The sequence below is a fragment of the Heterocephalus glaber genome, unplaced genomic scaffold (genome assembly GCF_053883595.1).
Source record: "Heterocephalus glaber isolate CG9 unplaced genomic scaffold, H.glaber_assembly_v1.0 deba00000347, whole genome shotgun sequence".
Lineage (NCBI taxonomy): Eukaryota > Metazoa > Chordata > Mammalia > Rodentia > Bathyergidae > Heterocephalus > Heterocephalus glaber.
The window spans coordinates 14,185,278-14,209,564 of record NW_028258143.1 but is presented as its reverse complement, the minus strand read 5'-3'; the positions used below and the strand labels follow the sequence as shown (position 1 = coordinate 14,209,564).

Sequence of the window (24,287 nt, the reverse complement as noted above, 5' to 3'; positions counted from 1 at the left end):
TTAAAAATATAGATAGAAGAACGTATCTAGATAGATTCACTTTTAATTCCAAACACAGGAAACTTATAACATCTTCTGTAACATGAATAATTATGCTGTTACTCATTTATCCATTCATCTGCATGGTCATTCATCTATATCATTATTTGATAATCACCTGTTGAGTGCCTACCATATGGTTTGAGTTATAACCAATAACACGGATATAGAAAAATTGGTAAATGTAAGGCACAGTTACTCGATAGTGCAATTAGTATTAGAAGAGGAAGCCAGGAGGTAAAAGAGAGCTGAAAGTCTAAAGAGGCAATTTGGAGGTAAGTATTGAATGTTTGATAAATCTTGAAAGAATGGGCTTTTCAAAAATAATGATCATATTTGCAAATTTTTTTTTTGAACAAGTATTTCTTTGGGTTTTATTAAATGGAAAACTACATTACAGAAATAAGAATGATGTAAATATGAGTGTTTCTGAGTTTTCTATAGAAATTACCTGTAATCTTTTTACATACAAAAAAGCAGTTTTAATAACAGTTTAAGAAGGCAAAAAGTTTATTTTTAGCACTTTTAAGTTGGAAATACTAAAGAACTTAAGAGTTTTATTTTAATAAATGTAGAGTTTCTGTTTTCAAATGCACTTATTTTGTGAGCATCCACTAAATTCTTCCCAGATTCCTAAGACTTTAATCAGGTAATGTGGCTTTTAATAATTTTATGATTTTATTTTAAAGTTGTTGATGCTATCTTAGTATTTTTTATAACAAGTCACCATAATTTTTCATGTATCATCATGGAGAATTTAATTTCATTTGAATATTATACAAAAGAATTTCATATTTAAACTAGTGAGCACTCTTCAGCTGAGACATCTAGCACCATTTGTCCCAAATTTAAAGGCTTATCAGTTGCCTTGAAAGCTATTCATTCTTCAGAGCAATCTTACCTGTGTAAGTTGAACCAGGTTCATTTGCCTTATGTTTTGGATCTTCTTGCCCCGCCCCCATTTTATACCATCTGTGCCCCATGTAGTCAGGAACCCTTCCACATCTGGCTACAAGCTGGCGTAATGCCCTTTCTTTTGATCTGGTTTCATCTAGTGATTTGCTCAGTATTTTAAGGTCAGACTGAAAACTTTTCTGATCTAGTTATTTTTGATTTTATATTGTGTGTTGTGTTTGATGTTCAGATATATGTGAAAGTTGCTTCTATAAGTCAGTAATTTTTATTCCAGCCTTTTGCAGCAGTAAGGTAAGACTAGTCTGTACTTTTCTTCCTTGAAAATGTAGTGATTTATGTGTTTAGTGCAAATGTTGATCCATGGAGAAGTTCTTGCAGTTTTCTAATCTATTGTTATGAATTTGTGCTCCCTCCCTTTGCAAGTTACATTTTTATGGAGTGTGTTTAAGTGTTATTAAAATTTGCAGAACTTTATTTTGAGATCTTTCCTAATCTCTTGTCACTAATTCTCACTCTGAATTTGGGGTTTTGTACTATAGAAATATCCTTTTCATTCGCCAGGTTGAAAATTCTTGCAGTTTTGGCAACCACATTGTGTAATCTTAGTTAGGTTACACGTATGTGTGTAGTGATTATTCAAGCACATATTGGAAATTTCTCCCCAGCTGCTCTAATGTATGCACTGGGCCTGACAAGTTCACTTCAGTAATCTGATGAGAAGCAACTATTTCTATTTTCCACTTCCTGAAGGAACACAACCATAGGTCTCATCTTGGTCTCTTAGAAAACAAATCTTGCTTACTTTAATTCTTCTTCTTTACACTTTACTCAGAATGGTTTCATGTTAGAGTAAGCCAGTTACTCTTGTTCTTTTGTGCTACATTTGATCCTTGTGATTCAGCTGCCCCCTGCTCAGCCAGGCAAAATGAATTTACTCTCCCTTTCTGGCTAATAGATTCCTTTCAAAATAAACAAAAATTCCTGTATACTCTCATTTCTTCTTCTGTTCATCTGAAGACCTTCCTGTCTCTCTTCTGTAAGTCACAGTTTCCTCATCTTTACAAAGGAGAAGTAGAGCTTCTTCAAAGCTAGTAACATAAGCACACAGCTCATGGCCCTTCCACTGGTTGGCTGTTATCAATTTATCCATACTGTAAAAAGAGTGAACTGATCCAAGGAACTTTCTCACTTTACCCTTGTGGTATTGGTCCAGCTTACTTTGTTCATGGTCTCATGAGTCTTTGGTGGCAATACTCTAGCCAAACCCACACAGACTCTTAACTGCTTATTTATTGATCTTTGTTCTCCATCATACAAGGAATATAAGAAGGAAGTTTAGTAGATGAAAATGTTTTCCAGTCTAAACAAATTCTTGCTGAAGCATTAATGTCATATTGTCCACTGTGGATTGGCAATATTCAAACTTGTCATTGCAGGCTAATTTTGGGTAGCTTTAAGAGTTCCCTGTATTACATGCAGATTATTTTAATCATGAATACTCTGTAAGCAGCATGTGTGGCCGTAAGGAAAATGAGAGTTTCAGGGCGTTCTTCCACCCTCTTCTCACACACACAATCCTTCACACACCTCAGCTAATGGGCGAAAGGAGGACAACATTTCCACCATATTTGCAAATTTTAAACTACCTACTATGGGTTTTCTTAATGAGACATATGCTTTAAATGTATTCATAGTAGCCTGTATATCTACTGAAAGTTAGAGCACTCCATTCAAGTTTGAGACATACGGTATGTTGGACTCTTAATCACATGCAAAACATTATTGATCAATTTTAGCCAAACTAGTTAAGGATCTTCCAACTGAGTAACACAGATTTAAAGCTCTGTCAACTGTTCTAATTAAGTTTATTAACTACATCTCAAACAATTTCAACTGAGGCCTTAAGGTAATGGTCCCCAAATGGGTACACATGCATATTTAGAACAGCTATACCATTATGTTCCATGTACTCGTGCAATGTTCCCCAACATTTTGGGATTTTCAGGTTTTCTCTAGACTTTAGAATGTGTCCTTCTTGACCTTTGGTATCTATGAGGAAATAAAGAATGACCACACCAGAATATTTCTTGCTAAGAATGAATCATAATGACAAAAGCCAGTACCAATAACTGAAAATTTCCCCAACCACGAGGTTGACATTAACTAAAAGTCAATTGTGCTCAAGTATTTTTTTATTATGGAACACAAGCTTTTATACAGCACTTCCATTGCACATTCCTGCCCAATGAAATAGATGTTGGAAATACAGTGACTTCAGGCCAAAAGAGTGCCCATTTATTCTTAAATTGTCAATGGCACAAAAAAGGAAAGCAGCAAGGATACTTGGAGGGAAAGAACTGAGAATCTAAACATAAAAACAAGCTTTGGGAAAAAAAACTTTTAGATTTAAAAGCAGTCTAAAGAAAGAAGCACAATTCTCAGATAAAAGTGTAACAGAAAAATAAGGGAAATTATTGATAAATACTGTTATAAAGTGTTAGGATTTTTAAAACAGACATGTTAATACTATAGCATAATAATGATACTGCTAGAAATCATTATGACACCACGCAGAGATACAGACGATATTAACTGTCTTCTATCCTACAGCTGCACTGCCTTGTATTGCCATCCTCAGGGTCAGAAGTCCTCTCTACAGATGAACTTGAGAAACTCTGCAGACATCTGCTTTCTTTCCACCCATAAAATTTTATTCTATCGGTAAAGACAATAGCAGCTTTGCCACACAATTGTTAAAAATCAAGTAATAAGCAACCCATTTGACTTGCTTCCAGTTATCCTTGGCTCCCACAAATGAAGGACTTTGCTGAAAGAAGAGCAAAATTAACTGTAAAGTGCAAAAACTTCCTTCGGTCTGGGTAGCAGAAGAAGAAGAAAGCCATTTTGCAATAACCAGTTGGAACACGAGTCCCTTAGGACTTAATTATCTATATCTTGTTAGGCCATAATAGGGGCTTTAAAACAATATTACAGTTTTCTATAACCAAGAAATTGATTAGTGAGGATGAGTAAATCAAATGTCAATGTTCTTCTCATGGGTGAACAGGAACAGCAACCACAGGCTGCCATAGGAGCTGTCATTATCACGTGGCAGCTAGTAAGTGTAGTCACTGGAGGCAGGAAGTGCATCAGCACACAAGGGAGCACTGGTACCCAGATCAACGGGTGATGTTTTCAAGAGTGTTCATCTCCAGATTTTCAATTGCGATGGGATGCATGGTTACCAGTGTATAAAACACACTGTTGTTCCTGTGTTGATGCCAAACTCTCCAGGAATTTCAGTATGTTCATGATTCTCTCAGTGGCAGTGCCAATTAGAAAACAAAGGGATATAAAGGCCCCTGAGCCCTCTTCTCCATGGCTCCTGCTGGACCCTCTTTGTTCCATCCTTTCCTGTCTCTTGTAAACCTTTGCTCTTATCTTGTCCTTCTGGCACTTATCTCTCTCCACCTGCTCAAATTTTTTTATGAGTTAGCAAGCAAGTTAATATCAACTTTATGCGAAACAGAATCTTTGTTTCTACATTACTGCTGCAGCTTATCCCTCTTTTCTCTCTACCACCTAGTCTACAGAATGCTTTATAGGCTCTGATTTCACATTTTCCCCACCAAATTAATCTTACCAACTAAGTTTGGGTTTTTTGTTTTTTTGTTTTGTTTTGTTTTGGGTACCAGGGATCAAACTCAGGACCTTGTGCTTACGAGGCATGTGGCAGAATCACTGAGCTAAATCCCCAGCCCCTTACCAACTAAGTTTAATCTGACTTTCACCCTGATCTTTATGCTCTGAGGAGTTTATTACACATGAATCTGAAGTCACCACTTTCAAAGATCTTTTATGTGTTCGTTTTGGTTAAGCATTTACCTATACTGGTGGCACCTTCCTTCTTACAGTTTTACTCTCCCTTGCCTTTGTGACCTCTTTTTCCCAGGTTCCCTCCCTTCCTACACCATATCTCTGTTCCTTAGTAAGACTTCCCCCTCTTCCCTTGCCTAATAATTCCCACACCTCAGTCCAGGATCTCAGCCTTCTGTTTTCCCCTCTGCTCACACTATCTGTCTACAATCTCATTTACTACCTCCAAACTTAAATCGCTAAGCCCCACCTGACTTTCTCATTACTGCCTAGATACACTCAGCTCACATCCTACCAGGGCCTCACATTCAGCTCACCTACAGTCATCACATCTTACATGGACTCTGTGCTGCCTTCTATCATTCCTGTTGGACCTGGCACTGTCTGCAGCATGTCCAACCTCCCTTAGCCATTCTCTGGTGGCTCAGGAGCAGGAAGGCTGAGAATTGCATTTTCTCAGACTCCATTGCCAACTTTCAGGACCTGCTAATGAGATGCACTTGCATTATTTTAACAGTTGGAAAGAAGGATACAACCTTTTTCCCATACCAACATGGCAAAGGAAATGCATTCTGGCAATGTCAGGTTTTGCCACAGACGAGCAGACTTTGTATGCTCCTGCCACTGGTCTCAGGGCTGTGGTGATTTTGGCACTCATTCCTGAAGCTTCTCTATCTTTGGTAGAAGCAGCAACTTCGTAACTCAAGAACCACAACTGATTTTGAACTTGACCACCAGTATGCCTCCTGGTTTTGGTACTTAACTCTTCCTTCTGCTTTACAGGGACCTCCATGTGTCTGAATTACATCCCCATATATTGGAAATATGGTGGCAATCCCTATTTTTCAATACCTACTCAGATGAAAGAGGTCAAAATCATTTCACTTGCTTTCTCTTTCCCACTAAAATCTCACTATTGGTCCCAAGCATTGATAATTCTTCCCCTTCAAGCCTTCTTCTTCCTTTAACCAATGCTCCTCCCTACACCAGCCTCTACTTCAGGTCATCTAAAAGTATTCTTTCTAGTTTTAGTCAATCACTTTACCATTCTCACCTGATAGTGGGCTTATCTTTAAACAGTAATTATTATTATTTCAATAATTTTCTTTAAAACCTTACCTGAACACATCCTCACCACCACCAGACAATACTTAACCATACAGCAAGACATCTGAAATACAGTATTTCCCTCTTATCCACTGCTTCACATTCCACGTCAGTCATCCACCTGCAGTCCACTGCAGCACAAGAATACTAAAATGCAAAACTCATACCACGCTGTGACAAGACTCAAATATTTATCCTCCATATTCATACTATACAGACCACCTATCATTAATAACTTAGTAGCTACTCCTGTGGTTATAAGTTCCACTGTCATTTAGTACTTATATTCAAGTGATCCTTATTTTACTTAATACAACAATTATTCTATTATTTATTACTTATTGTTAATCTCTTCCTTTACCTAGTTTATACATTACGTTTTATTGCAGGTATGTATGTACAGGAAAAAACTATACGTATAGAAATAGCATATATAGGGTCTGGTATGATGTGCAGCTTCAGGCATTCCCTGAGGGTCTTGGGACATAACCTCCCCTGACAAGGGGACATTAACAGATTTCCTTATTCCTGTATCCTTATTCTCTCCTTTCTTTCTCACATAGCATATGTGCAGTCAACCATGGTTACTTGAATTGCATTCTCTACATACCTTTTGCTTTCCATCCTCCAGACTTATTATTTTCCAACCTAGAATATGATTCCTCTCTTCCCCAATGATTCTTCAAGTTCTTTAAAAATGTTCAAATGTTACTGGAAATCCTTACATCCAAATGGATTCTAACAGCATTTTCCATCCATATGGCTTGTCTCAGTCTCACATTTTGCATATCAACAGGTATGCTGTCCCTTGTGGCACAACACAGGTGCCACTTCACTTTTAGTTGAGTTGTGTTCCCCGTGTTGTCTTAAATCTTTGGTTTCATAAACTGTACCCAAGAAAACAGAAGAATGAGTTCAATTATGTGAAGTGAAATCATGTGACAGTTAAGTTTGTGTTTCTGAATTATTTTACTTAACATTATAGTCTCAAGGTGTATCCATTTTCCTATAAAATACTCAGGTTTATTCTTTATGTCAAAGCAGTACCATTGTGTGTAAATACCATGTTTTATCTGTTCACCTCTTGATGCACATATAGGCTACTTCCAAGATTTAGCTATTATAAGTTGTGGTGCTATAAACATGGGTATAAATGTAAAAAGCAACAGAACTCTAAGAGCTCAAATGTCACCTCTTCCCAAAGTCTTTCTTAATCATAGGGCTTTGCTTTCTCTGTATCACACTATTCTACAGTTCTTTAAATTTTTCTCTTTTATGTAGCACTAAGCATATACTGCCTCCTCTCATAGCTCTGTATACACATTTCAATTTCTCAATTAAATTTTAAAGCTTTACCAGGACATTGAGCTTGTCTTCTATATCTCATTTCCCAGAGCGAGGAGCAGACATTTTATTTTTATCTAAACACCATCTGTCCAATAATTATTGGGTCCTAACATTACTGGATACCAAGAACACTGCAATAAAAGACCCGGCCTCCATTCCAAAGGATGTTACTAGTGCTTACTGAGTGACAAAGTCTGGTGTCCACACACCAGCACATAGTAGGTGGCATGACACAAGTGAGCTAGAATGTTGAGGACAGAGAAGGGGGCTGCCTGGCAGTGGGGAAAGGCTACACTGTATAGAGGAGACTTTTCAGAATTAAAATTGGTGCAGTAAAATTTAAAAGGTGAGGATTCACCACTGAAGGATTTGAGAAAAGGATATTCAAGCAGAGCACCAGGAGTAAGAGCACAAAAGGGCCCAGAGGGTCTGGATCCCTATGAGTACTTGGTAATGCTCAAGGACAGGAACAAATGAAGGAATTAGGGAGAAAGGGAAATAGAAAAGAAATAGAAGGCAAAAAAAAAGGCAAAAGGAAGTGAGCAAAATTTGCTACAAAACTAGAACAAATCATGGAAAATACAGAGCAAATGTGACAAAACTGAGGGACATAAAAGCAGTAGGCTCAGGCCAACTACGACCAACAAACTCAGGGCTGTGTCCAGAGGCCAGATCAACGTGATGACACAAAGGCCCTGCCCCTGGTACATGACAGGCAAGTGTCACCATCTTGCCATGTATGATGATTTATAATAGGCTTCAGAAAGCTGGAAATACAGTCACAAGGGTAAAAAAAGCTAGTGAAAATAAAGAAGGTTCTATTTCAACCTGTTTGGGTAACAGAAGCTCTTTAGCTGAAAAGATGGTACATTTCACCAAAATCTGATGGAAACAAATATTCACAGGCCTTCTGTATTAAGAAATGATTTAGCAGTCTTCCCAGGAGATTTGGCACATTCTTTATCTAAATATAAAATATTACAAAGTAACTGGTCTTTGGAATCCTTAATTAAATAGTATTAATGCTACCGAACAAACTGTGTTCTGACTCCTATCCAAGATTAATCATAATAAAACAAGAGGAGCCTTTCCAAGTCTGGACATCCACACTGCTAAGGGCATTGCTTGTAAGGAAGGATTTCATTACACTTCTTTTTAAAAGGTTGTATCAGAAATGTTTAAGAAAACACAGCTGAGGGTGTCCAATAGAACAGAGCTAATGGCCACAGCCAAGGTGATGAACTTCATGGAGCACATGTCTGCTTGCCTAACTAGGAAAATCTATTTTGCTATGAAACTAGAAGATTTGGCAATGCAATATTTATGGATTGCTCCTCAAATGAAAACACCTTTTAATGTGTAATTGAAAGACATAACAAATTCATAATGCCTTCTACATTTCAAAATTTGCATTGAATAATGGTAAAGGGCACGGAAACTACCCCAGTGTTAACTGATTGATATGCCTTGTGAAACATGCTCAATATTTATAGCCTTTCTATACCAATCTTCTATTTTTATTTATATGATCATTTTCTGACAAATACAATATGAACAGTGTGTGAAGAATTTTTATGAACAAAGTGCAAAGACAATATCTCTGTGCCTGTAGAAAAAACCATCTGCTAATGTCTTCTGTCAAAACCTATTCAAGTTACTGTATTTTTTCCTTCCTGCATTTTCTGAAGGCAAACATTTCTCATTAAATTAATCCTCATCACCTTTGGGGCATTTATGCTTTCTTCTGGCACAGTGCATTCTTTGGTAAACCTCTGGCTATGCAGATTTCATTATGAAAATTCCTAAAATCCAAACAGGGTCTGTTGGAAGCATAATATATTTTGCCTTTTCTTTCCTAATGTAGAACCAGAAGGCTATGTACAAATACCGTATTTCACTTTGTAATTAAGTTCAGGTGAATTATTCAAACTTCAAAATGAGAAATATGGCATGATTACCATTTTTCAAAGCACTGTAATTCTCCTTCATTTTTTGAATGGAAACAGAGCTGAAGGTGCCCAATTAGCAATGAACAAAAGAAAGGTATTCTTGCCTGCAGATTCTGAAGAAAAATATTTTCTAGCCCTTTACACCTTACTCTTTTAACTAGGCTGAGATTTATTCCACTGACAAATCCTCACTTATGCCACAGAACCTTTTTAAAAGCAAAGTCTTCTGCCCCTTACCCCCTACCTCCCTTCTCTCTCTATTGCCCCACACATATGTGCATGATAACATGGCAGGAATCTCCCCAGGCTGCAGTGGAGGTTTCAGAGAACAGCTTCGAACAAGACTGTGCATTTACTTTTCATCTGTACTAGATCCACTGCTCAGGGTCGTATCTCTGTGCCTCACATGTGACGGGGGGCGGGGGTCCTAAAAGGATTTTAAAGCACCTAGAGCCCCCCATAGTAAGTGCATTTATTGTGAAAATGTTCAGTAAATGCATTTATCATTTGCTCTCAGATCCAGGAAGATCAGCAAGTGTCCTTAAAGGAAGGTCTCCAAGGCTCTTTTCCAGTTTGTTATTAGTGGGTATCCAGAGTCAAGAACAGCACACATCTTTGGATACAGTAACTCAAGAGAAATCTTATCTTTAAAGGAAACCAACTCGTGATCTCCATTATACAGCCACAGGGTAGGCCTATCACAGGTTATGGATGAAGGCTGCCCAAAAGGTTTCTGAAGCCTCTAGTCTTGGTAGTATTTGAAAGTCAACCATTAGAGATTCATTTCTTTAGCTTTAAATTATAACCTACTAAAAACATATTGATGAAAGAAATAGGTCTGGGCTTAGAACTGAAGATAACATTGAAACAAAATATTATTTTTCTGCTTTCTTACGGTATAGAATCATATTATAAAATATAATTCTTTAAATTTCTATTGTAGCAACTGTAAAATAGGGATAACTTATTGAGTTGCTGTACAGAGTGACAAAAATATAAGGAAACCACATACAGAGTGCCTGGTATGCAGGAAGTGCTCAATATGTGGCAGCTCTTATCTATGATTATCAAATGACCTCAGTAGGAGGTGTGCATCCCAGTTTTCAGAAGCAAAGCTAACTGGTAGGGTATTTCAATGGTGGAGACAAGAAAAGAAGAGGACCCTGGAGAAGGGGGGAGAAGAGGATGATGAAATGGCAGCAAGCTTCGCCTGTGTCAAACGCCGATGCCTTTGTGTTGGGCTTTGTCTCCTTAGTCACACTCTCTCATCTCAGAGTTCCGCAAGGTTAGGAGAACAGTCCTTCAAAACTTAAGCCCTGAACTTGTGTCCCAAGAGCAAATGATGAAGCCCCATGGGACTGAGTTATAGGGATTTTGGTGCTCCCCACATTGCAACTTGATCCTGAGACTTCAGCCCAGTGTGCCTAGATAGACCTCACTGGATTAAAAAATAGAGCAATACAAACTAACAGAACCTGAGAGTAGGAAGCTTACTATTTGAAAATGCAGATAAGGGCAGATAAAACCACAATGGAATAGGGTTGTCTGATAGTCAGTGCTAAAAGCAAACCTATCTGTGAATTCAGGTTTACCCTTTTTGCTGGAATTCAATAACACCTCAGAATTGGGGGCAGCAGCCTGCTTGGTGGTCCTGGCTATCACTTAGGGCCTCTGTGGCCTTGAGGAAGTTGCTCCCTCCATGTTTCAGATTCTGCACCACATTCTGTAAAATGTGCCTGTCATACAAAACTATTGAATGAATGTTACAGTATAGCTGAGCATCACTGAAGGCTGCTGTGCACATGGGGCAACCAAGGCAGGCAAACATGGGAGTCCATTGTTGTTCACTAAAGGCAGGACTGCTGCTAAGAAACAGGGCACGGAGAACATTCTGTGATAAGCTACGGAGTTTTGACTCAGTTCCGTGCACAGATGAGAAACAATAGCAAACAATGTAAGTTGCAGAGGAGAACACTACTTAACAGAAGGGACCCTCCTGTGGTTGAGCCAGTGGAGGTCACAAGGAGACATGGGGCCCCTTGGCCCAGATAAGAGGTGGGCTAGGCAAAGACTGAAGTAGGAAACAGGAGAGGGCAAATAAAGAGATGTAAGGGGGAGAGGATCTCAGGAGTCACCTGGACTCAGAGGTAACTGCAAGGAAAGGGCTTCACACCAAGAGGAGCTTTTAGGGCAGATGCTCGCCGAATAGAGTTTTGTTTGAAATTTTGTTTCATCCTATTAAAAGCATTCTACTCTTTAGGGACTAAAGGATTGGGGGAGTAGAACTTGTCCAAAAGAAATACCATGTAGTGAGCTGCACTGAGTGCTGCGCGACTTACAGGAGAGACAGAAGGTGGCTGTGGGAAATAACACACAGCAGAGTGGAGCCGTGAAAGGCAGAGGGCTACCACCAAAATGACACGAGGAAGCTCAGGACGAGCAACAGTATGTGCAATGATGCAAGTATGGAAAAGTGTGGAGCCATGGAGTGGAGTGTGACAGAGAATCATCCCGACTCCACCAGGGTGGATGATGTCAACAGCTCACTACTATCAGAGGCAGTGACAGCAATCATACTGTCCATCTCAAAGCACACACTAAGCCTCCATTCAGCACACCCAGTAAGAAGTCCTAGAGAAATGCACCCTGTGCAGCAGCCTCCTGTTACTTATGTGGGGGAAAGGGTTATTTAATCATGACAGGACCAAAAAGGTTCAGCACTTACACACTGTAATGTTTCAGAGAGCACTGCCCTTAGAGGAGAAACAGGCCGTGTGTTCAGAGATTCCACTGGATAGAAGAATGAGTCCATTCAGTGCCTGGAAGGCCGGGCTCCCCAGAAAGGTGTGAATCTGGGGTCAGCGAAGAGAGATGGGTGCAATGACCATGCAGAGAAAGGAGGCCCAGAAATGAACACAGGGGTCCCAAGAAGAGGGAGTAAAAGAGAAGAAAGATATTCTTTTGTCTACATCAGCTTTTTCCTGAGGATGAATACATGCTGGATGTTTATAGCTAAAGGCTTGATGAAAAAATTTGCAATATATCTTTTTATGAATGTGTGTGCATTTGCACATGTGTGTATACATATATGTAAGTGTGTGCACATATGCACATGATACTTAATCTAGGATATATTTGCTGTGGGGCAAGTTCCAATTCTTATTCAAGGAAAAGGATGAAGGTATGAATGTTTCTAAGATAATGCCAAATGATCACTGCCTCCTGATAATCATATATAGCTGATAGACATTTCCCTTAAGCACAGCCTGGGCCCAGGGTCTTGCTTCTAACAAACAGGATACAGCAAACCTGCAATAACATTAGCAAAGAGTATGGCTTCCCTCTTACTAGAAAGCGCTCTGTGTTGCCCACTCTGTTGGCTGGTTTTAAAGAAGCAAACTGAGGAAGTCCACATGGTAAGGAACTGAGTGCTGCCCCTAACCAATATCCAACAAGGTAATGAGTCCTATCCACAATAGGTGAGCCTAGAAGCCAGTCCTTCCCCAAGGAATCTCTGGTGCCTGCAGCCCCAGCCCACACCTTCATCAAAGGCTGTGAGAAGTGCTAGAGTGGACACAACTAAGCTTTACCTGCAGCCACAGAATCTACACAATAATTGAATGCCTCTCATTTTCAGGTGAAGTTTTGAGGTGTAGTATTCATCCTTTATCCACAGGTGATATATCCCAAGACATTCTGGGTCTGCATGAAATCAATATTTTTTATTATCCATTGTGTACACACACACACACACACAAAGATTTCACTGGAAAGAAGCATGAGTCTACCCAGTGCACAGAAAGCTCTTCCTCTCTTTGTCTTCCCCCATATATATAAGATGTATTTTCCTATACATATATACCCACGATAAAGTTAAATTTATAAAGTAGGCATGATAAGAGATTAATAGTAACTATTAATGGAACATTATAAATCATAATCAAAGTTATTTAAAATTTCTGAATTATTTATTTCTGAAATTTTCCATTTAAGATTTTCAAACTGGACTTGACTTTGGGTAACTGAAACTATGACAGCCCAAACAGCAGGTATGAAGAGATCATTGTAATGTTATAAAACAACAGACTCTATCCAAACTTTCATTTATTATTAATTTCTATTTTAACTTTTAAAAATAAAAATGATCACATCCCCCCCCCCCCCCAAAAAAAAAGGGACAACATGGCTGCGCCCATGCTCGGGCCTGCCCGTGGACGCAGCCGCCAGCTCGGTCCTGTACTCTCACTGCCGCTGCTCCTGCTGACATGCGGGGCGACGGGAGCGAAGAGGCGGGGCCGGTGGGGCAGCGGCGTACCTCACAGGCTCATGCGGCAGCGGCCCGGGGCCCAGAGCAGCACAGCTGCGGTGCACAGATACTCCCGCGAGGCGAACACCCTGGGCCCAGGCTCTGGAGAGCAGCCGCTCACGCCCGCCAAGATGGTCCTCATCACTGCTGGAGTATTTACAATGGGCACAGATGATCCTCAGATAAAGCAGGATGGAGAAGCACCTGCAAGGAGAGTTGGTGTTGATGCCTTTTACATGGATGCCTATGAAGTCAGTAATGCTGAATTTGAGAAGTTTGTGAACTCAATTTGACAGAGGCTGAGAAGTTTGGTGATCCTTTGTCTTTGGGGGCATGTTGAGTGAGCAAGTGAAGACTGACATCCAACAGGCAGTTGCAGCTGCTCCTTGGTGGTTACCTGTTAAAGGCGCCAATTGGAAACACCCAGAGGGCCCAACTCTACTGTTCAGCACAGGCCAGATCATCCAGTGCTCCACCTCTCCTGGAATGACGCTGTTGCCTACTGCACATGGGCAGGGAAACGGCTGCCCACAGAGGCTCAGTGGGAGTACAGCTGCCAAAGAGGCCTGCAGAATAGACTTCTCCCCTGGGTCAACAAACTGCAGCCAAAAGAGCAACATTATGCCAACCTCTGGCAGGGTGAGTTCCCTGTGACCAACACTGGAGAGGATGGCTTCCAAGGAACAGCACCTACTGATGTCTTTCCTCCCAATGGTTATGGCTTATACAACATTGTGGGGAATGTGTGGGAGTGGACTTCAGACTGGTGGACTATTTATCATTTGGTTGAAGAAACGCTCAACCCAAAAGGCCCCCCTTCTGGGAAAGATCGGTGAAGAAAGGTGGATCTTACATGTGCCATAAGTCCTATTGCTATAGGTACTGCTGTGCTGCTCGAAGCCAGAACGCACCTGATAGCTCTACATGGAATCTGGGATTCCGCTGTGCAGCCAACCACCTGCCCACCACGGACTGACAGTTAAGAAGAGCCTTCCCAAATCCAAGAAGTTGTTTCTAACCTGTACTTGGTTTCCCTCAGAACACTTAATAATCCTGTGCAAGGAAGCCCCACCCTGAGGTGGCTACATGTCTGCCTAATGGCCGAAGGAACCGTCTTGTGAGACCAAGTCACGGACCTGTGTCAGTGCGTGTGCTTCATTGTGTGGGGCATCTTTGGAGACCAATGTCATGTTTTCCTTTTGTGAACCTTTGAAAGAGGAATGGGAAACCAATCTGCTTTTGATAGTTTCCTATTTATCAAATGAGGAGATGGACAGCGTCATCTTTGAGGCTGTTTCTAACTTACAGATTCTATGAGTGATATCAGATTCTATTGTGATTGCATAGTGAGAATTTATCACAGATTATTTTTTAGCTATTTTTTTTCATGTGTGAAGCTAGCGTGATACTAATCATGTAAAGTAAAAGTTCTCTTATGTATTCTTTTTCAGAAAAGGGTGTGGGGGATGAGTCCTTTATATTCATATTGCACTTTGTTTTTCCAAGGAAATCAGTGTCTTTTACACTGTTATGATGAATCCCACAGGGGCCAGTGATGGTATACTAAATTTCAATGCTCTGAACATACAGGAATGTCTGTGGGGTGACTCTACTGTGCTTTATCTTTTAACATTAAGTGCCTTTGGCTCAGAGGGGCAACTGTAAGTCCTATTACCTACCCTCTCTCCCCAAAGCCTTCTGTGAATGTGAAATGTGTACTAAATGGAGAAACCTGTTTAATCTAGGTATAGGAGAAAAAGAATGAGGCCCATGAATTAACTATATTCAGAGTACCCAGTATTTTGTAATAGAGAAGTAGGAAATGTTGGCTAAGGAATGTCAGATACTTTGAATCATGCACTATGTCAAATAAACTGGTATCTCTAAGACTGGCATAAATGCCAAGTATGAAAACATGCCTGTCTTCTACTCATGCCTGCATTCAAACTGTTCAGTTCCTATTGACTTTTACCTCTTCTTTGTCATACTCTTTCCTAGACCTGTGCATACTTTTCTCATGTATTTCTAAATATATAAACATGTAATCATACAACTATAACATATTTACATTTCTTCATCCTACTCCCTGATCTTTCTCCTTTAAGAAAGTGTGGTTGCAAATTATCTTATTTATAATCAACAAGAACCCCCACACACACATGTAGTGTTTATACTGAGGTCTGGTTATTTTTTATACATTCAATAATATTAATATTTGGGGTCCTAATTTCTCACTGCAATGAATGTAAACTATATAAGTACGTGAATGATACCTAATAATAGGGCATAAATATCTATGGGCTCCCAAAAATTTCTTGTTCCTTGTAGCTTTTTGGAATAATTTTGTGGATATAATACAAGTTTTTCCTCAGAAAATTCTAAAGCCATTTGAAATTATTTCACAAAAAGAGGAATTAATGAATATCTTCACTCGCTATTTAAAACAAATCACATAGTAACAAATGACACACAAATACAGACACATTTTAGTAGGTAAGGATAACACAACCATAAAATCTTCACAAGGTATCAAAATAGAAGAAATTCAAAGGACATTTATACTCACACCTCACATAATTGTACGGAAATATAGCAGTCATTATGCAATAAAGTAATAGACCTTAATAAGTAAAAGTAAACTATGGCATTGTATTTAATTCTGAAAATTTAGAATTAACTTATCTTTCAGTAAGGATAAACAAAACATTTTTAAAGATACTGCAAACCTCATTTATTTGTATTTAGTGTAGTAAATGTGGAAAAAAGTTATACACTTATTTTCAACAATTATAATTTCCCCATATTGAAAACAACAGCTGTGGAAGAAAGTAATTAACATGATTTACTACATAATCATTCTATCATTATATGCTATTTGGAAATAGAGAAGCAAAACTGAGTGGCTTTCTCCCACTCATAAGAAAATGCTGTTTTCTCAATCTTCTCCTCTTATGTATCAACTTTACATGAAAATTGGTTTTGTTAATTTATGAGAGAACATCTTAGGACAGGTTTCCTTGGATTCTGCAACTCATTCCTTCTCCGTTGTACAGCTATTTAGGATGTGTACCCAGCTCCACACACATCACCAAGAGAGTCAGCGCACATCTTCCGGGAGTGATAATGCATTTGACTAAGTGACCTCAGAAAATATGACGATGGATTTGAAAAGATAACCAAGTCTCATACTTGTCTAATGTTTCTGAGTATGATTTTAGGTGTTTTTCCAAGGATGATAATACCTGGTGAAATTAGTCCAATTATCACCCTAAAGAAAGGGACAAAGAAAATGAGTTTCTTCCTTTCACTTTACCATCCTCATTACCATTTTCTCCAACTTACTCCTCCTACTGTCTTTTGAGGTAGACGTATGAGAAGATTTTAACAGAGGCAACTATCCAAAAATTTTTCCAATATTGGTGAGAATGATTTCTTTTGCCTATGTTATTCTTTGGATCTACAATGTCTCCCAAAGGTCTCATGTTTGGAGGTGTGGCCTAATCAAAAGGAGTAGGTCACAGATGGCATGACCAAGAAGGGTGTATCCTTGTCCCCAACTCTTTTCTCAGTTTCCTGGCTGGCACAAGGTGAGCAGCTTTCCTGCATCATGGCCTTCTACCATAATGTTTCTGCCTTGTAGCCAGACAACCATGGACTGAATTCTCTGATAAATGTGAGCCAAAATAAACCTCACCTCCTTTAAGTTGTAACTATCAGATATTTCATCCAAGAAATGAAAAAGTGACTAACATAGCCTCTATTTGTAATTAAATGCTGCCTGATATCTACAATGTACAACTATTGATCGACTAGAATATCATCCTTATTTATTTGCTTTTCTTAATGGGGGAAGCTTTCATAGTAGTCAGCTTTCCTGCTGCTGAGACCAAATACTCAAAACTCACAAATTAAATGAGGACAGAGTTTATTTGGCTCATGGTTTCAGAGGATTCAGCCCATGGTCAGCTGGCTCCAAAGCAAAAATATCATGGGGGAAGGGTGTGGCAAAACAAAGCTGCTCAGTTCATGGTGGCAAAAAAGTGGAACAGGTGAACAGTACCAGAGAGGAAGGAGCAATTCACGCCTTCATGACTCACCCAGACAGACAGTGAAGTGTGGTTTACTAATGATTTCTCCCAGCCCAATCAAGCTGACAATGAAGCTTAACCATCACATGCTACCCCTTGTCAACTTGAATCATACTTGTCTCCTTAAATCATACTTAATCTCTAAATAAACAAAATAGCAAGTTAATAATTCTGCCTATCTTACATTTAATAAAAAACTCAATAGTCCCCGAAAGTCTCTAAAGTCCAAATAAAAGTCTCTTCTGAGACTCAAGACAAACTCTTAGTTTTAAAATACTGAAAAATCAAAAAGGAGATTACATAATCCTGATATACATTGGTACAGTGTAAAAATTCCATTCTAAAAAGGACAAAGGGGAGATAGAAAAGAACAGGATCCAAGCAAGACTGAAACCTATGGAGCAAACCCTAAATCTCATACCTCCACACCCAGCATTCAGGGAACATGGTGGTGGGGTGTGAGTTCCAAATGGTTTGGGCAGCCCTACCCCTATGGTCTTGTGGTTGCTGTCCACACAGTACCTCCTTTTGCAGGCTCTATTTTTTGATAAACCTTCTATGTTCCTGGCATTTCCAAATTCCTTGGTTTTCTCCTCTGCACCTTGTCTTTACTCCCACAGCTTCAAACATCCACTTTCAGGGCCACACTGCATAGACTTCCAGGTCATTTTGGCTCAGATCAAGAAAGTCCTCCAAAGGCTCCATACACTTGAAATGTCTTCTACCTGGCTCAACAAGTCCCCTATGCTTAATCTCAGTCTCCTTCAAAGTCCTAGGACATGGGTGTATTAGTCAATTTCCTGTTGCTGGGACAAAATATCTGACACTGGTAATTTAAAGGAGGAAAAGTTAATTTGGCTCATGGTTTTAATAAATTGAGTCCATGGTTGTCTGGCCCCAAGGCAGAAATAGCATGGTGGAAGGGCACAGTGGAAGTAATCTGTTCACTCCATGGAAGCCAGGAAGGACAGTAAGAGAGGGGAGAAGTGAAGCTGGAAATAAGAATATATCCTTCTAGCCCCCACTGACTCTGTTTTGACAAAGGTCCACCTACTAACAACACAATCAGCCAAAAACTCTGTAATGGATTAGTCCACTGATGATTATAGTGTCTGTTGTGGCTTGGGCCTAAGATGTCCCCCAAAGCCTCATGCAGTCTTTTTAAAAGGTGGCTAAATCTAGAATGTGGGATGGTAAGATTAAGGGTGTGTGATTATTAAACCACTACACGTGAGTGATTGGTTTGGCAGTGCCCTAATCCCAGTAGTCTGAATAAGATAAAAGGAGCAAAAAGACACTGTTAAGGTTCCTTGCTGCTTTTGCTGTGTTCTGCTGCCAATCTGCCACCCTGCCTTGGAGTCTGCTGATTATGGACTGAAAGCTTTAGGAACTGTAAGCCAAATAAACCTTTTCCCCTTTATCTCTGGGTGTTGGCTCTTTTGTCTCAGTGAGAGAAGAGTAACTAACACAGTACCCCTATTATTAAATCACCCTTGAAAAATTACACCTGTGAACACAGAGTTTGGAGCTAAACTATAACAACAGGAAAAAGGTAGACAATTATTTTTCCAGAGTGCCACACACATGGCCTCTGGATAAACTGCAAATGGAATCCTTGTTCCCAACTCAAACCTCCCAAGCCTGGCCTTTACTCTCCACAATCTCATCAGTGTTCTGGTATTCGGAGCTCATCTCAAAATCACTCATCAATCTCTGATTCCAGAATTCTAGGGCTTCAGTAGCAAAATTTTGCTTCAGTGCAAATTTTTCCAAATGTCTCTGACAAACCAGTTCCAAAGGAGGCTTTTGAACTACATGGTCTGGTAGAGTCACAACAATAACCCCACTTTTCCAGTAACAATTTTTATATTAGTCACCTTTCCTTTGCTAGGATTAAATACCCAACTTCCACAATTTAAATACAGAAATAGTTTATTTGACTCAGAGTTTCAGAGTATTTGGTCTACAGTCAGATGGGTCCAAGGCAGAAATATCATAATGGAAAGGTGTGATGCAGCAAAGCTACTAAGTTCATGATGGCTGGAAAGCAGATCAGTGCAACAGCACCAAACAGGAAAAGAAAATGGACCAGATATAGTCCCCAAGGACACACCTCCATGATCCACCCAGATATACATACAAGTGTGCTTTACTAATCCCCAATCAAGTTGGCAATTAACACTAACTCTCACAGATTCCAATGCAAATTTTGAGGGGGATTGTTTTTGTTTGAGGAAATCATGGCTTCTGTTATGGTTTACATCTAAAATGTCCCCTAAAGTTTTGTGTGTTCAGAGTTGGGTCTTTTAGAAGGTGACTAGGTTGTGAGAGTAGAAACTTCATCAATGGATCAGTACATTGTGTCTTGGAGTCTGCAGATCATACCTTGACATCTCTAAAATTATGAGCCAAAATAAGTCTTTTCTCCTTTAAATTGTGTATGTTAGGAATTTTGTCCCAGCAATGAAAAGCTGACTAATACAACTTCTATGATGCATGCGTCCAGTACTAGAAAACTAAGATCATGTCATTCAATGAAACTCAGCTCTACAATGAAAAGAAAAGGTGTAGGTTCTGGTGAAAAAAGGTATTATTACTAATTTCTGAGTGGTTTAAGTGTTTCTGAAAGGTGTGATAAATTGTCAAAAGACACTGTGGGGTGCTATGGATGGAAGGGAGTTTCAGAGGACAGCCTGACATTTAGCTAATTATGATATCAACACTCCACTTAATGTTAACAAGAAGCAGACCCAGAGAAAGACAAGACCTAGAGGAGTGAATTCAGAACTTCTGAGTAATTTTAGTTTGGTATTAACAGGAACAGAAGATTTCTAGCACAACCTACTAGGAATACTTCCAATGGAGGAACACTAGACTTAAATTCAATCTTTATCTCCAAGGACATATATTATTAACATGGCCATCTCCAATCATAGCCACTACTTCTATTCTAGGGTTTTTTTTTTGGTTTTTTTTTAAACACAGTCAATGGTCATGGTGGACTCTGTCAGCAAGTTAAAAAAAATAAGCATTCAAGAAAAGAGTCAAAATGAAAAAGTTCAAGAATTCAGAAAGTTGGCTCTAACTAAACAGTGTTTTGCTGGTATCCTGAATAAACTATGAAAACTTCTTGTGAGGAAAAAAAGGGATGCATTCTTCATTTAAGATTGATTTATTAGATTTCATTGCAAGGCCCAAGGACTCCAAGCCAAAGAGCTCAGTTTGCACTACAGAAACTTCCTTGGCACTGTCCTTGGTGCTGAAGCCAAATTCCTTCCAAATTCTAGCTCACTGTTTTGATCCTGATCTTTCTATAGACAAAGATCTAACCAATGCAGTGCATTATACTCACTGAAAGACACTTCCCCTTTCACAATGTTTTTTAGATATGGTTGCACATGAGTGTGCACTTTAGCATCTCATGTGATTCATGGCTAGATGCTTCTTCAGTCCTACCCACTTTGGCTAACCTGGCTGTTTGCTCCAATGTACCTTTTCATAGTGCTGTAAATATGCTGTTTATATACACAATAGACTCACTTCCATGAGACTAAATGCATTTGGGAGCACAAAACATTCTGCAACAGGGAGAACAGTTATCCTTTCTATTAATGATACTTTCTTCTGCCCACTTCTCCCTGGAGCTCGTGACCCATGAAATGACTGTGACATGAAATCTATCAGGCCCAATGGTTCTCCAGGAACAAGTCAGTTCACACACACCATGACAGCCTGTGACACCACCAATTCACATGACAGACACCCTTATACCTCTTTTTCATTTAGCTCAGCTCCTATCCTAAAGGATTATAGCTAAATGACACTTAACAACAACAATTAATTAGCATTTTTCCCCAGGCCATATTGTGTTTTGCACATATTAACACATAATTTTAAGATACTAATTTCAGGGAGGCTATTATTGCTCCCCTCCCAACCCCTTCATAATTTGACGAAGTACCTGAGAGAGACAGGTAAAGTGACAAGCTCAAGGTTGCAGCCTATAAGGGATGGTGCTGGAATATAACTTCAGGAAATTTGGCTCCAATGTCCATTATCCAAAGTGCTTCAAGGCTAATTGTTCAGGGATTCCTTTTTAAAAAGGCTGAATTATATTTCTTATATTCTTTCTGTTTTGAAACTTTTTGTAATTTGAAGAAGAAACACTTCTTCTCTTAATTTGCTTTATTTTAAACTGTATGGCTTTTTTGTGTATTAACATCTAAATTTTGAAAAGAATAAAGTCTATAAAATCTATTTGCTGTCTTTGTCAACAAAGGAACAGCTTACTCCACTTTAATAATAAGTCAATATTTATATTTTACTATAATATTTTAGTTTTCTCTTTCACATTTTGGCATAATAGAATTTATTCAGGTATAAGGTAAAGATATCCTATATTTTCTCAAATATTTTAAGGTAATACAAGTAGATATTAAGAAAGAAATTATTTAAAAAGCACGCCTTACCTTTGTGAAAAAATAAAACAAAATTTGATAACAAAGAATGGTCAGAACTCTACTAAGAGTATAAGTTATAAACAATAAAAAGACTCTCCCTTATGAAAAACAATAATAACATAAAACTTTCTTTTCAATGAGCTAAGAGAAACTAGTAATGTAAAAGACTAGTACAACCACTATGAAAATCAGTGCAAAGCTTTCTCAAGAAACTACCAATAGCATTCCACTTGACCCAGCTATTCCTCTTTTAGGTATTGTTCAAAAAGAGTTAAGGTCATCATATTACAGGGGTATATGTATACTCATGTTTATAGTAGCACAATTTGTAACAGCTAGAACATGAAACAGTGTATATGTCCATCAACAGATGAATGGATAAAGAAAAGGTGGTATTTATACACAATGGAGTACTACTCTGACATAAAGAAAGATAAACTAGAGGCATTCTAGGCAAATGGATGCAATATGAGGACATAATGTTAAGTGTAAAAATTCAGAAATACATGTTTAACTATGGCATGGTTTCTCTTATATGAGAAACTCAAAATATATACATAAATAAATGAAAAATGGGGCCAGGGATTTAGCTCAGTGGTTTCGCCACCTGCTGCGCAAGCGCAATGACCCGAGTTCGATCTCTGGTACCTAAAAAAAAAAGGAAAGTAAAATAAAAGAGAAATAGAAAGTAGAGAGTAATTCAAATAATTACCTAAATTCCCTAATTCATTATTTCAAAAACATTTTATTATATATGCTAATTTGTTTTATTAATATTTCTTTCTTATTCATATGGCTTTTTAAAAAAATAAATATAATATGCTGAAGTACAATTTATATATGATAATAATTCATTTAGAAATTATTTGCTCAATTATCCAGCTATTCAATTTCTTCAGTTTTGTATTTTTTTACATAACACTGTATTCATAGCATTACTTTGCATCTCTACCTGCACATTACATTTACTGCAATCAGTCTATAATCTCTAGAGGGAATTATTTAACACACCTTATAATATACTTTCTCATGGGCATAAAAAGTTAATAATAGAAATTATTATTAATATTTTTATTCTTCTATTTCAAATAAGTGAATATCTTCAGATAATTAATGATGTGTTCAATCAAGCTAATGAAAAATTTGTTTAGTAATTAGATCCCTAAAATGGTACATATTCTTTTAAATTTTAAGATGTGATCAGAACATATCTTAATTTTTGGTGACTATTTAGAACAAATATTCTAAAACTTCATTGCTGAAAATATAACTTAATTTCTTATCCCTTTTCTCTTTTCTTATCATAACACCAGCCATTGTTAACATACTTCCCCATTACAGTTAAATATACCCATAGAATATTCATCTCAGTGTATTTCTATGAACTTAGAGTTGGTTACCAATGTAAAACAAGGTAAAATTGAAATGATATGGAGTGAGGAGCCAAAGTGTTGTCCAAATAAAGTACCAGCAACTTAGTATGTGGATATGGAAGGAATTGTACTAACACCACAAAGTATTTAACATTTCATTTTAAATTCTCAGTTGTATTTTAGGAAGCCCAGGTCAGGATATAAATGAATCACATTCCTATCTTATAGCATTATTAAATATTGTAGTATTAACTCGAGCAATAATATTCACAGGGGCTTTATGTCACACTATGCCCTAAGTACATCACATGAATTGTGGCATTTTTTGGCATAATTTTCTGAAATGGGCATTGTTGTCACCATTTGTAGATTATACACAGGTCCCAGAGGTTAAGTAGCTTGTCTTAGACCAGTTAAAATTTGGTAGAGCCAGAATTGAAACCCAGATATTAGCCAATTATCTTAATGTAATATTAGCCATTATCTTAACAGTTTAGGAGAAGGGAGAGGTTTATTGGGGAAGAAATATAGTGTCATTGGATAGTAATCCACCCAGCTTTTACAGGTCACTCAATACTACCTTTCTAGGTATCTTTCTGAAAGAGCTAAAGACATCATAGTACAATGATACATGCATACTCATGTTTATAGTAACACAATTAATAATAGCTTAATTTTAGAAGCAGCCTACATGTCTATCAACAGATGAATGGAAAAAGAAAATGTGGTATTTACACACAATGGGGTACTATTCTGCCATAAAGAGGATAAACTTGAATGATCTGTAGAAAAATGGATACACCCTGAAACCATAATGTTAAGTGAAG

General features: G+C 38.3%; 1 protein-coding gene and 1 pseudogene across 18 annotated transcripts in view; one reads left to right on the top strand and one right to left on the bottom strand.

Annotated features, from left to right (window-relative positions):
* Nckap5 (NCK associated protein 5) overlaps window positions 1-24,287 on the bottom strand; it is a 915,317-nt gene that overhangs the window by 357,222 nt on the left and 533,808 nt on the right. For 2 of the 18 annotated variants that reach the window (XM_087195946.1, XM_087195941.1), the window contains exon 4: window positions 6,548-6,824. The exons of 15 other annotated variants lie outside the window; for them this stretch is intronic. In XM_087195946.1, coding sequence (XP_087052072.1) covers window positions 6,548-6,561 — 14 coding nt within the window. In that variant the 5' untranslated portion in view covers window positions 6,562-6,824. Of the gene's footprint in view, window positions 1-5,949; window positions 6,069-6,547; window positions 6,825-24,287 lie in introns of all 18 variants that reach the window. One more of the 18 variants, XM_087195942.1, reaches the window with a different exon arrangement.
* On the top strand, window positions 13,416-14,684 carry LOC106010129 (formylglycine-generating enzyme pseudogene; annotated as a pseudogene).